At 42.7% G+C, this 14024-nt stretch overlaps 1 protein-coding gene across 1 annotated transcript; it reads left to right on the top strand.

Moving 5' to 3' along the window:
* Positions 1 to 1637: 1637 nt before the first annotated feature.
* On the top strand, positions 1638 to 7914 carry LOC308382926 (major facilitator superfamily domain-containing protein 12-like; the record flags this gene model as incomplete). Its single annotated transcript, XM_080860467.1, has 11 exons — positions 1638 to 1905; positions 2027 to 2237; positions 2526 to 2652; positions 2911 to 3099; positions 3803 to 3895; positions 4080 to 4172; positions 4692 to 4862; positions 5606 to 5700; positions 5990 to 6120; positions 6978 to 7016; positions 7639 to 7914. 11 exons carry the CDS (start codon positions 1638 to 1640, stop codon positions 7716 to 7718), a joined length of 1497 nt encoding a protein of 498 aa, XP_080716593.1. The 3' UTR covers positions 7719 to 7914.
* Positions 7915 to 14024: the final 6110 nt, after the last annotated feature.

Genomic DNA, 14024 nt, shown 5'->3' with positions numbered 1-14024 from the left:
GTATGTGCAGAGTGAAGTGAATTGTAGAGGACATTCCTCCTGGAAATATGTATCCAGGGTAAATTTCAACTATTGTCTGCAAGACTTCTAGAATAAGGTGTTCAGGGAAAAATAGGACACTACAAATAAAAGCAGTGCAGAGCGTTTTTAGTTCCTGACCTCCAGAGAGACTCATTCCAAGCAACACATTCACATAGGTCACATCTGAGGACTACATTGAGGGGACAAAGGGCTGACTCCTGGAACAGTTCAGTAAGGAGCATGAGGCTGAGGGAACTTTGGTGTAGGTTAGATCCAGGACAACAGACAAAGGAGTGGGGACAGAATTGCTGGCAGGAAGAAGGTTCGGCTAACCGACATGACTATATGAGAAAACTATAGGCCTTTGTGTACCACTACCTTTTTCCTTTCACATAAGGTCTATTTGACTTACGTTCTATAGTTAGCTGCACTTTATCCTTCGATAATTTCTAGGATAGTTTCCTTGAAAGTGGAGGAATGCTGAAAGAGGCAAATATTTACAGTGCATACAATGCAATGATTGGGCCTCATTCTCGACCTTTTTCTGTAATTCTTCAGAAATGTTATTTACACGACTTCGCAAAAACAACGTAAGAGAAACGCTTCCGCTGCATTCCCGCACGCTTGAAAATGTGTTCATAAGCAGCCGAAGTCTTCTCAGCTGGGTTCCTTCCGATTAGCTTCTTAGATTGATGCGCGTTCTCGTGAAAGTGGATTTGCATACATACACGCCCTGCCAGCTCCTTATTAGGAGACGCAATTTTAGAAACGTGTGCTGTCGCAATCTCCCGAATCCACCTCGTAACAGGTGTTCATTAATAAGGTGGAGATATTGTAATATTTTTTTTTTTTTTACCAATTTTTGCGATTAACTCAGTTTATACAGTTTAATATTGAACAGTTTTTAAGATATATTTCAAAAAAAAAAAACTTGCCTAATTTTTCCCATAGACTTACGCTGGGCCGTTGTGACATAACGATAATACATTATTGCTGGTCCATTTTCAAGGCTCTCCTCTCTGTCCCTCTCCATATAACTATAACAAAGAAGTTGTCTTCCCTTTTGCCCTCTTTCTACTTTGACACCACACAACAGTCTTTTCGATTATGAGAATGCGATTATGGAAAACGTTCAGCCTATCTTATGGTGCTACGCGCTAAAACTAAAATATTAAAGTTTTGGAAACTGCTGAGCAGCGCAGCAATTCGAGAATGGGCGTGACTTCTTGGCTTACATCACAAAGCGTCATAAGTGTCGGCCATTACAGACATACAACACAACAAACGCCGCCAAACTGGGATTTATGTTACCCTAGACTCAAGTATTTGATAAAAGACAACATTTGCCTACTCCAGATGACGTTGAATGCATTAGGGTTTTTAGACCGCTGACGTGAAGAGCAGATATTTCAGGTTAAATCGGCATCTCAGTCAAATGTGCCCGTCAGCTGACCGGGAAAGCTCAGTTCGTCCTGAGGATACGCTGATGGTAACACTTACCCAGTTTTTGAATGCGGCGGGTTGTCAGTGGTATGAGGAAATCATGGGAGCTATCCCTATAGTATCTTATTAATCAACAGTTTGCACTTTTGGGTGATAAAGGGAAAATCGACATCATGTCTGATAGTCCGTCTCCCTTGCACGTCTGTCGACGTCTAAGTTATGCGGTAGGACATTTTTTAAACGATTTATGTGCCTCTATGTGGTTCACATACCTACTGGTGTATTACCACTCAGTGCTAGGTTTTAACAACACGTACGCCGGGGTGCTGCTTTTAGTCGGACAGATCGCAGACGGGTTATGTACACCGCTGATTGGTTACGAATCGGATCGTACAGCGGGTTGCGGGACTTACGGGAAAAGGAAAACATGGCACCTGGTCGGTGAGTCGCCATTTGGTGTTCTTCAGCAGAAATGAAAGTGAAAGGAGTCATTACATGTCTTTAATGCCTTATCACAGGAGCAGTCCTGAACACTAACTTGGTGTGTTTCTCTGTCCCTCAGGCACAGTGAGTGTGTTGGTGTCATTTGCTTTCATCTTTAACCAGTGCATGGGCTGTGATGACAGCACACCAGAGTGGGCCAGCCTCATATACTTCCTTCCCTTCATCGTCATCTTCCAGTTCGGCTGGGCGGCCACTCAGATCTCACATTTGTCTCTTATCCCTGAGCTGGTGTCTTGCCAGTATGCCAAGGTGGAACTCACTGCCTTCAGGTGAGCCCTTTTTTCCTGTGTGTGACCTCCTGAGTCATCTAATCATGTGACTGCCAGGCACCTGGGACTGTGGAGGCTGGTGAGTCCACCTCTGAAGGTGAGACAGGTTGTGTTTAACCTCAGAGACAGGAGACTACTTTTCTACAGGCTACTTTTCTTAAACTAAGATGTAATAAAATGTTTTTATGACTGGTGAATTAGTTGCTCAGCAGCAGTGATGGGACCAGCAGGTAGGGGGGCTGGGTCGTGAGGACTGAAGCCGGGTGTTGTCTTGTGTTGCTTGTTCAGGTATGCCTTTACAGTGGTGGCGAATATCACTGTCTACGGCACAGCCTGGCTGCTCTTCAACCTGCAGACTGGACAGGCAGAGAGCGACACAGACAGTCTGGGTCCTGCAGACATCCCTGTTTTCAGAGTGAGTTATCACCTCACACCATTCTGGTATAACCACAGTGAACCAGTGTGTGTGTGTGTGTGTTTGTGTGTGCCTGCCTCAATGCCTCAGCTGTGTCCCTCACCTAAGCTATCATATCTTTACTCACTGCACACACCCCAGCTCACATCTCTCACTCTCACTCTCACTCTCACTCTCACTCTCACTCTCACTCTCTCACTCTCACTCTCTCTCACACACTCTCTCTCTCTCTCTCTCACTCTCTGTCTCTCTGTGCAGAACTTGAGTCTGGTGGTGCTGGGCATTGGGGCTTTCACCTCGCTCCTCTTCCACGTGGGGACTCATGAGAAGATCAATGCTGCTGTTGACTCTGAGCCTGGCGAGCGGCAGCCCCTCCTCAACACTCCAAGACCTCCCAGTGCCAGAATGCAGTGGAAACACTGGCTTCTGGAGCCATCGTTTTACCAGGTTACACATTAGCTAACAACAGGCAGAAGAATGGCTTTATTACGCTAGATCAGATGCACCTGTTAAAATGCCTTTCGGTGCAGCTTTTGGTCAGAAACCTATTTATCAGCTGACTGACAGATTAAATGGATTCAAAATAGATATCCAAATGCACGATGTTGGTTGTATGCATATGGTATGTACTCCTTCAGTACAGATTATTGGCAGGTTTCACACTGAAATTACCATGCCAATGCTTGTGCTTGCGTGTGTGTAAGATAAGAGATAAGATAAGCCTTCATTACCACCTTCATTACCACCTTCATGGCCTTGCTGAGGAACCTTACTTTTAAGTTTATGTGTCGGCTGGACCGCTCTTCAAATGTATTAATTGATCTGATAACAGACCCTGGCCGCAGCTCTGTCAAGTACACATCTAAGATCTGGGAACACTGGCATAAGTGCCTTTTTTAGCCCTTCTTTCCTTGTGTATTTATATGCATTTATGAATGTATATTTATATGTAATTTATTGATTTTATGTATTGTACATCTCCCATTTGGGCCTTGAGCCTGTAATAAAGTTTATTATAAGATAAACTTGTATTAATCCCGTTAGAGAAATTCAGCAAAGCAGCAAGATTTATGAAGTGAATAGGAATCAAACAAACAACAAAAATAAAAATACAAACGGTGCGTGTGCATGTGCCTTTGGGTGCTGCCAGGTGGCCTTCCTCTACATGTCAACTCGGCTGATGGTCAACCTCTCCCAAACTTACATCTCCATGTACCTCACCAACACTCTCATGCTGCCCAAGGTGAGCCTCCCACTCTCCAAACATCAGACCCGTCACTGTTGTTAATCACATGGAAATAAAAAATAAATAAATACAATGAATTTTGGATGATGTGTTGTCCTGGTGACTGTTATCAGTTGCAAATGTCTGTTCTCAGGGGGTGTTTGCTTCCCCTATCCTTTTCCTCTGACTCTTGTTTTTGCAGAACTACATCGCCACCATCCCTCTGGTCATGTATGTCAGTGGTTTCGCCTCCTCCCTCATCATGAAGCCTTTCAGCAAGCTGATGGGCAAAAGTGTAAGACGTGTGTGTGTGTGTGTGTGTGTGTGTGTGTGTGTGTGTGTGTGTGTGTGTGTAGAATTCATTTCATATGTCCTATGCCAAAGCCTTTCAGTGATAAATGGCATTACACTTGTTTTGCTGTGTTGTCTGCTTGAAAACATGACCTTAACTGTTTTAAATAGTGTATTAACATGTAGGCACCATATTGATCATTGTTCAATGCTTTGCCGTAAAACATGCTATCAGGTGCATTTGAACAGATTCTCTCATAGGTTTGTGTGTTTTTTGGAGAGGGCAGTGTGCAGCTGGTTTGTGTTGTAACAGGCACCACCACCAAACCAATGTTAAATGGTGAAGTGGGTAACCACAGTGAAAGTGAGGCCTGGAGGCCATTGTCATGTAGTAAACATACAAATCCTACATGTACTACAGAATAATTGAAGATGATGATGATTATGATGATGAAGATGAATGAATGTGCCTGAACTGTGTGGACCAGATTCTAAAGCAGGTACGCTCTGTCCCCACTGGCAGATGACCTACTTCACAGGGCTGCTGCTGATTATGGCGTTTGCCTATTGGGTGTTGCTGGACATCCATATGGGCCCATCTGTGTACGGGGCTGCTGTCCTGCTGGGGACAGGATCCGCCACCATCCTGGTCATGTCTCTCTCCCTCACTGCTGACCTCATCGGGGACCAGACAGTAAGTCTCTCAGAAGGGTGAAAGGGTCAGTGTTGGGCAGTTTGTTTTGGATTTGTTTTTCATTGGACCTTTAGAGATACAACATAACTGAAGACATTGTCAGTACTGAGCATATCTGCTGTGAAATGCCGGCCATGTTAGCGTTTCTTGGTAATGACTGCCCGACTCTACCACAAGGGAATCTGTCTACCTCTCCCTTCGATGTGCAGTGCATGTGAAAAATAGCAGGAATGCCTGATTTGTTTTTTTAAGTTTGCTGAATGGTAAATCTAACTGGACCATGTTTACATTTGGGTTGGTGATAAGATAGGCCTTTAGTGGCACAAAGACATTATTCTTCTCCGGATATCTATTTTCATGATGACTATCAGAGTGTAAAGCCTGCTATGTAAACTGTTTAAAGTATCATTGTAGCTTTGAACGTTCCCTGAAAGCCAGCAGCAGGAAATAACTCACTCACTCATTAACTGGTTGACCCTCGCTTGCATATTAGAGCACTACCTTAAGATGCAGATAGATGGCAGGTTTGTCATTGGCTGGGTTTTAGGGGGGGCGATTCATTATGATTTCTTAACCTGTAGTACCTCTTGTCATGGAGTATTGTAGCTGCCTTGATTTAGGGGAGAGTTGGAGCAGATATTACAGTCTCTGAATTGGCATTCCCCTTTAATTCTTTCATGGTGGAGGGCTTTCTGTCTGAAGCTATGATTTGTTATTCCTGTGTGTTTGTGTACATTTAACAGCAAAGTGGAGCGTTTGTGTACGGAGCAATGAGTTTCACTGACAAGGTGGCCAATGGTCTGGTGGTCATGCTGATCCAGGGCCTTCATCCCTGCCAGTAAGTGTGCGTGTGTGTGTGTGTGTGTGTGTGCGTGCGTGCGTGCGTGCGTGCGTGCGTGCGTGCTGCGTGCGTGCATGCTCACTTGTTTGAGTTTCTTTCCAGGTGTGTGCGCTGTATTTATTTAAAGCAAGCGAAATGCTAATGCTAGCACTTAATAGCTTTCTTCACATGATGTCACTGTGTTTTTGGAATGAAATAAACCAGTGTAGTTGGCCCAGATGTCTTCAACATATCTGCACTATGTATGTGTTTGTTATATGTAAGCGTGTGTATTTTTCTTGCCCAGCACACAGGTGTGCTGCCCCGCCTGTGTGTGGTACTACCACTATGTGATGGTTGGAGTGACAGGTGGCGTGGCTGTCGCTGCATCATTGTGTCTCTGCACCCTACTCATCTGGCCTGTTCGCCTTCGGAGTCGTGAGTCCCCTCTGCTTCTGTCTTTAGGATTAAGGAGATTTGTAACGCTCTTGCCATGATGCTTAGGTGTCATGTGAAGTATGCAAACTAATCATTGAGCTGAAAGATGAACAGACACACCTTTTGGCTTTCACTCTGAATGGGTTTGAGCAAGAGTGTGTGTTTGTGTGTGTGTGTGTGAGAGAGAGAGAGTAACAACAATGACATCACTGCACTTAGTAAGACAAGGCTCCTTGATGAAGGGTCGCTAACAGAGGAGGGGTCCGGTTGGCAAGCATGGTATTGGTCAGGCCAACTCAAATGGCATGAGATTACTTACTCTCTGCTCTGAGCCCAACATGACCATAACCAACACCATCTTCGAGCAACAGACTTAATACAAAACATAATGGATGCCCCACACTCTAAACATTGGCACCTGATTGTCTGTCATTGTGAGGTGTTCTCATGGTCCGGGCAATGAGTGGTGCAAAATGCTGGACAGACCACCGGATGATCATGGCCAAAGTCCACATGAGCGTACACCAAGGCGGGACCAAAGCACTGGAGGAGGACAGGGCAGCCAGGAGATAGGAAAGAAGGCATAGAAGAAGAACACCCATGGTTGCCAGCACCACCACTATTACATTCACATGTCCCACCTGCGACAAGACCTGTGGATCCAGGATAGGACTATACAGCCACCAGAAAACTCACCGTTGAAAGTCAGAAGTGGTCGTCGTCATCATCAGCCTTGATGCACAAATGCAAGCGTGTGTGTGTGTGTGTGTGTGTGTGTGTGTGTGTGTGTGTGTGTGTGTGAGGTAAATATATATGAAGGGGGCATATTCTAAGAACCATGTTGTTGTGCATTCCAGCTGATAAAGAACAACCCCTTGTCCACGAATGTCAGACCGGTGAGAACTTGGCCTCCCTCAGGAAGGCTCTGCCAATCAGAAATCAGTTATGCTGTTTACTGTCCAATAAGAGAACACTTTCACTGATGTCACAATAGAGTTTGATCAAAGAGCACTTGAATTGATTTCATTGATATCCTCCTGGGAACCCCAAAATAAGTGTCTTTTTTTGTGATTTCCTCAACAACAACAAAATCCACTACAGAGGACACAAGTCCATGGGTTGGTTCTCAGGAGGTTACGTGAAGTTTATTTTGAGATCATTTTGATTGCACCAGAATCAAGAAAACTCCTGAGCACCTCCCAAAGTTTTCACTATTTTCTAAAAAATGAAATCGTGTGAATGTCCTATGAAATAATTTATAGGTTTGTTATCCAGCACCAGTACTGGAGCCAGATGCTCAGTGAGCTTTGGATAGATGAATTTCCAGAGAAATTAAAAAAATATTCACATACAATGTAAATTCAATGAATGTGAATATAAAACATTTGGACTCTACCGGTCAGATGACGTCATAAAATGATGCTTTATGTTGTGTGTAATGTAACATAGTATAATTTGCTGGTAGACGTGCTGAAGGCTGTGAATTGTAAGGTGCTATTTCCTTTTTTGACCTTGCAGGATTGCCTGTCATTACCGGTCTGATGGGAACCGAGGGTCAGGAACCTGATGAAGTGTCTGATCAGGCCTCAGTGAACTAACACTAAACAACTGGAACCACTAAGGGAACAAGGGACTTTTTGGGAACCACAAGCCAGTTTTTGTGTTCGGACTTGCAGTGCCTCTTTTCAGAATGTCTTATATTTAATGGAGTATAGACATTTTTTTTATTATAGTATGTTTTTTTTTATATTGATTTCATTATTGTGTAAATTGTACCAGAGGTAATCATAGAGAAAAATCTAGAGTACATTTTAAAAAAGGGAGAAGTGACTGCTGATCAGGAGATTGTAACAGTGACAGTTTAATCTCACTGAGCACATATCTCTCCACTTCTTCTATGTGGAAACGATGACCAGGCCACATTGAGCAGTGAGATTAAAACACATGAACAAGGGAATCAAACTACACAGCAGCACTTTGTTGGTGTTGCAGTTGAGTGTATGTACAGTAATGCTCAGAAATACTTGACAATCTGCACTTAACTAAAGGTTGTACAATAAAAAAAACATTCCTTTAACGTGGTGTGCCAGTGTAATATTAAATGATAGGGTGAGAGTTGTGTGAGTGAGTGTCTGGCTCAGAGTGGACTTCAGATACACTTATTCAGACCTCCTATAGCTTATGAAGATCCATTTGGTGATTTGGTTTTTGTGCTTTTTTTTTGTTACAAAAAAGTTTCTCTTTCACAGTCAACACCAACAGGTATGTGAGTCTAGTCTGGTTAAGAGAAAATTGTTCAAAGCTGGAGGTGGACAAAACAGCTTTTACTTCAACAGCATCTTAGGTGTGGTATTACAGTTTTTTTCAAATCATTTTCACACTTGTCTCAAAACATTTTACACATTTACCATATCAGTACACTATGTGAACCAAAGTGTGGATTCTTTTTCGATACAAAATGCATTCAATGACTTCTTCCAAAATGCATGGCTACCTGTCATAGTCCATGTTAACCACCAGCAAAACTCAAATTTTTTTGAAGACGTTTAGATACTCTGTTCAAAACAGTCACTTTCAGTTCGAAATTTAGATCTCTGCAGATGGAAAGATGCGGACAAATTAAACTAGACACAGATAATAAGACAGATTACTCAGATTTGCGCGGAAATGTTACTTTGTTTGCAGTAATACAAAAGCAGTAATACAGCATTTTCATTGAAATGTGCATTTATGAAGGAATAAAATAGATGTAGTTGTTGCTGAAGACATTTTCCCACCATTCCTGTTGTATATGTAAGTCATAATATCATATGAATGAGACCCACAATTGCAACTACATCAAAGGTCTGGTACTTATCAGACATGTTCATCAAAAGTGCTTTACAGTTGCGTATTGCATTGCCCAGGAATTTAACCCAGGTGAGCTAATTATTAGTATACAACACTTACCACTGAACCACTGACACCATTTATCTCATAAAGCAAGTTGACTATACTCACAACTGGCAAAAGTGGTGTTGTAGCAAACCAACAGATCAACAAAGTTTGCTATGACGTTGTCATGACAACTGCCTGCCTTGAAATATTTGTGTAAAATGGGGGGTTTTAGGGGTGGATAAGATGTGCCAAAGATTTATTTCTAAAGATTCAAGGCAGAGGAGAATGTGGCTGTACTGTAAAAGTGAAGTTCATAAAAATGTCATGCTAAATTCAGAGGGCACCATGGATCAGCATTAGGGCTGCAAAATGCTTTTAGTGTTAGTCTAATGTATTGTTGGTTCACCTACTGTACTGGGAAGGAAAAGCGTCTGCACACTTGACTTTGTGTAATAGAAAGAATATTTACCATGCTGTCTTAAGGCATATAGCTGGATTTCATATTTACTCTATTGTGATTTGTATTACAATATTTAAGGGGTGTCATACATTTTCTTTTTCGTTTGCAATGCAACACTAAACTGATGGACAAAATAACAAAAATAGAGGATACAGCAACATGTTACATATGCATTTTGCAATGCTTCGAGTTCTTTGTGATATTTGGTTCATTGTACTTCGAGTCATAAAGTAAAGCTTTAGTTCTGAAAAGGTGTACATGGTATTGAGAAAGTGTGAATGATTGTATAACATTTTTATAGAATCAGGAGCATTTGAAGGATGTGAAACTCAATTTATGGTAGTCATTCTTCAGAAAAATCTTTTCTTTGGAATTTAGCAAATGCCAGCCAAAGAGAAAATACATATTTCAAAGCAAATTGATAGACAAATTCAGGTCAGTTCAAGCAGAAGAGGTTCAGGCTGGTTGATTCACTTCCTGTGCACTAGTGAAACTTTCTGAATGTCTGCTCACTACTTCCTTTCGTGCAACAAATGTTGAAGAATTGTCACAGTACACACAACAGTGAGCTCAAGCTCTATATGCAGGACTTCAGTCTGAAACTCAGTCCTAGCTCCATGTAGATTAGACAGATCATGAAGATGTGTGACATTTTGGGTTACACCCCAATGACGGCTACATTTCTGTACTACAGAACTAGGAAAAAACTATGTTAACCTTACCGTGATTCATAGCAAAGGCCTTTGATATTACCTTCATTGTGAACATTAAACTTAGATTTATAGTTACCAAGAAGTGTATGAATGAGGTTAAAACATCCACAACCCAATTCATATAAAGTCTATTTAAAAATGACAGAAGAAATTAGTTTGAAATTATGCTGAAACTGTCAGGTGATGCTTAGTATCACACTACACCACAAGTGTAAGAGGAACAGTTGACCAACAGTTGGGAGGAAAGGAAAAGGAAGTTTTTGCTTTCATAAGAGCCGTCTCATTTGGACCAAAATTAAGGCCTTTCTAGAGAGAAAAGACCTCATGACTCACCTCCTGGTTGGGCGCAGTAAGCTTGGACTACTAAATGAGCTGAAATTAGTTTAAAGCCGTCCCAGCCACTTTGAAAAATGGACCATAAGACTCACCAATTTTACATTCTAGTCATCTCACAAAGCATATAAAAAGGCAAAAAAAGTACATTGTGAACAGTCATTTGTAAAGTACCTCAGTAAACAAACGAAATCAACCTTTTTTTTCTGTCGAAATTAAGAGTATTCAAAGGAAGGTGAAAGACAACAAAGAGTTTTTATTTAGAAATTCACAGTTTCTAATGGCACTACATCGTTGTAGTTACAGTTGCTCCTGTTCCACAATACTGTGCAGCTTGCTCTCTCAGCAATTCGGTGTATTTGTCATGCCCCCTGCTGGCAAACAATGAGCTTACGGCCAACAGGGGGCGCCACACAGGGAGAAAACCTTGGAAAGAAAAGCACTTGACGTACAAGGTAGTGTAGAAAAACAAACCAAACAAAAAAAGGCATAAAGAGTACTTTAAAAGTGCACACTGGACCCCCTGTCCAACCGAAGTGAGGCAAATGTCTATTCGTTCAGGTTAGGGGGACAGGTGATGTTTCCATCTGTCGGCTCACTCACTCACATACATACAAACTGAGAAAAAGGAAACAAATACAAGACATGTACACACGCACACAGACAGTCTTACATGCACATAGTAACACCAAGTAGTTCAAACATACTCAGTCAACACACTCAGAGAAGAAGTATCACAACTGAAGAACAAGTTAAAAGTCCCCTCTCACTGTGGAAATGCTCTCATTCGCTCACAAAGGAGTACATTCACATCCTATCCATATCGTTCCCTTTTATCAGTATACACGGGAATTATTAATCTACGTTCTTTATATGAGAGGGTACCATGAGCTTCAAAGAAATGGGGGGGTGGGGTTGCGCAACTAGTACTGAATCACATGATTGACAGCTCCAGCATGATCAATGTCTACTGTAGGGAATCAGTGGTCAAAATGGTTGTATTCACAGTAAGAAATCAACAGCCTTGTTTCAGAAATGTGTTCTTGAGGGAAATACGCTCACACACATGTAGATGAAATGGGTTGAGAAGATATCTGGAGTGCATGAAAGGTTAAGAGTTTGCTGCAGATAGGTAGGTGGGTTAGTCTGCGTTAGCGATGAAGGGAAGTGAAAGGAGTGGAGAACAACTAGACGGTTCAAGTTCAATTCTCCAAAAAAAAAAAAAATGACAGAAAAAAGAGAAAAGAAAAAGAAAAGGGTGCCCCAGTCCCGATGCGTAGAGCTACTCAGAACAGTATCCAGAGACAGGACATGAAGATAAACTAGTACTAATTACAATGGCCCTCCAACTCCTCTCGCTCTCCTTAGGGCTTAAAGGGTCAGACCTCTTAAAATCAATGTCTGAGGTCTACCTGATATGAGCGAACACGTCACAAAGAAAATAACTATTCATGATTTCATAGAAACAAGCAGCAGCGCTTTTTTGATTTCAGCCATGACCACAATTCCAACTCTTTCAGGACAATGGAAGAAAATATAAATACAAATAAATACATGGAACGACGTGTGAGAACGTGACACTGTAAACTATGTGGTGTGTGTTTGTATGTGTGTAAGTGTGTGTGAGTGTGTATGTACATTGACTTTGTATCTTTGAGAGTACCAAAGAACTGAGTGTATGAGGAAAGAGTGTGTAAACTTCATAGACACTGCAGGGGATGCGGCACTCTGCTTAGCCAAGACCTTTCAGATCACCAAGCACAGGCAGGTCAAGACACATTTAAATAAATAAATACATAAATAAAAGAGCTAGCCCAGTGTCCCCTGCAGAGTGTGTTAGCAAGTAAGTGCTGTGTGTTTGTGTGTGTGTGTGTGTGTGTGTGTGTGTGTGTGTGTTACATGAGCTTTAAACTGCTATGCTTCAGGGCTTGAAAGAAATGGTCCGCTAAAACCAAGCACTCCAAACTGTTCAGTCTTTGGTAGACGTGTGCACCACTCATGAACGACATGCAACAGCATGAAACACAGCACGTGAGAGGGCTGGATTCTGAGTGCAACACAAGGGTGCCACTTGGTCCTGGGGGGATACGGGGTCCCTTAACTCAGAGTGTGGGTGTGTGTGTGTGTGTGTGTGTGTGTGTGTGTGTGTGTGTGTGTGCGTGTTCTCCAACTCGCAAGTGTTTTAAGCAGGTATTTCTGAAAGGTGTTTATGTGTGAGAGAGGAATTGTTTAATGTGTGTTTAGTGTGTATGTTAAGCACAGGCCCAGCCTGGACTAAAACGTATTGGCAAGCTAATCTGTTGGACTTGTGTAAGCCTCAATGGCCCTTCATAAAACATTACTAGAAGCTTGACAGACAGACAGACAGACAGACAGACAGACAGACAGACAGACATCAGGGACAGACACAGGAGTACAGTCTGGATAGGTTCTTCATTCAGCTCTACTCAAAGCATCAAACAGAACTGGGGCTCAGTGCTGAAGGAAGTAGTTCAACTCTCTGGTCCCAATAAACAACTGCCAACAGCAAGACTAGTATTCCGTATTAGTGAGAGAAATAGTGAAAGGATGACAGGGAAAAAAAAGAGAGAACAGTCATGATGTTAGTATCACTGGCAAACAGAGAATGAGTGTGAACTTCAGGCTGTTTCTGTAGACAGAGGGGGGGTGGGGGGGGCAGGGACAACTTCTCTAGTCCTACTGCACTGTTCCGTGTTAATGCTTAGAACCGTACGTGTTTTTGCCTCCCGTGTGTCTCTGCTGGGAGGGGGGGGGGGGGCTTTATCCCCAGTTATCTGCTCTGTCTGGGGTTCCAGGGTGGAATGCTATCTGCTGATGTCACCTCTACTGCTGGAGCTGTGTGCTTGTCCAAAGAAAGAAACAGAGAGAGGGAGAAGGAGAGAAGAGAGACAGGATAAGAGAAAGAGAGAAATACTGACTGAGAGAAAGATATAGGGAAACATGGAATAAAGTAACCCAGCATTAAAATGTCATTTGTGTCTTCTTTGTGTCCTCCCCACATTGCACATCTCTCTCGGCGACAAAGGAAAGTAAATGAGTTCACGCGGGAGGTGGGAGGTGGGAGGTTTTTACCGGTACGAGTTCTGGAACGGAGGACAAAAGGCACATCTCCAGGAGACGGGAGTAGTGGGGTTTAGTGGGTGAGGTGGGGGTGTGCTGTTGCCCAGAGAATGTTCCCATGGAGTCAGTTCCACTCTGCCTGAAAGCGTCACAGCAGGCCATGACACACAGCCATAACATAGAGAGAGAGACAGAGAGATATACCAAGAAAACAGTGATAGAGAAAAGGAGAGAAAGAAAGAGAGAAGTACAAATCTCAGGTCACGGGTGAGAAAGAAAACAAAAACATCCTCTCACTCATTGTGGCTTCATGGGATAGTGGAGGTCTGTTTGTGAAAGGGCATTCCCACACCAATTCTCGTTTCAGCACAGCGTGCTTTGGGTGTGTGTGTGTGTGTGTGTGTGTGCGTATGTGTGTCGGCGGGGATGCGTGTGTTGAG

Source organism: Sprattus sprattus (genome assembly GCF_963457725.1).
Source record: "Sprattus sprattus genome assembly, chromosome: 2".
Lineage (NCBI taxonomy): Eukaryota > Metazoa > Chordata > Actinopteri > Clupeiformes > Clupeidae > Sprattus > Sprattus sprattus.
Note: the sequence above shows the minus strand (reverse complement) of the source record. Positions and strands in the feature narration are given on the sequence as shown.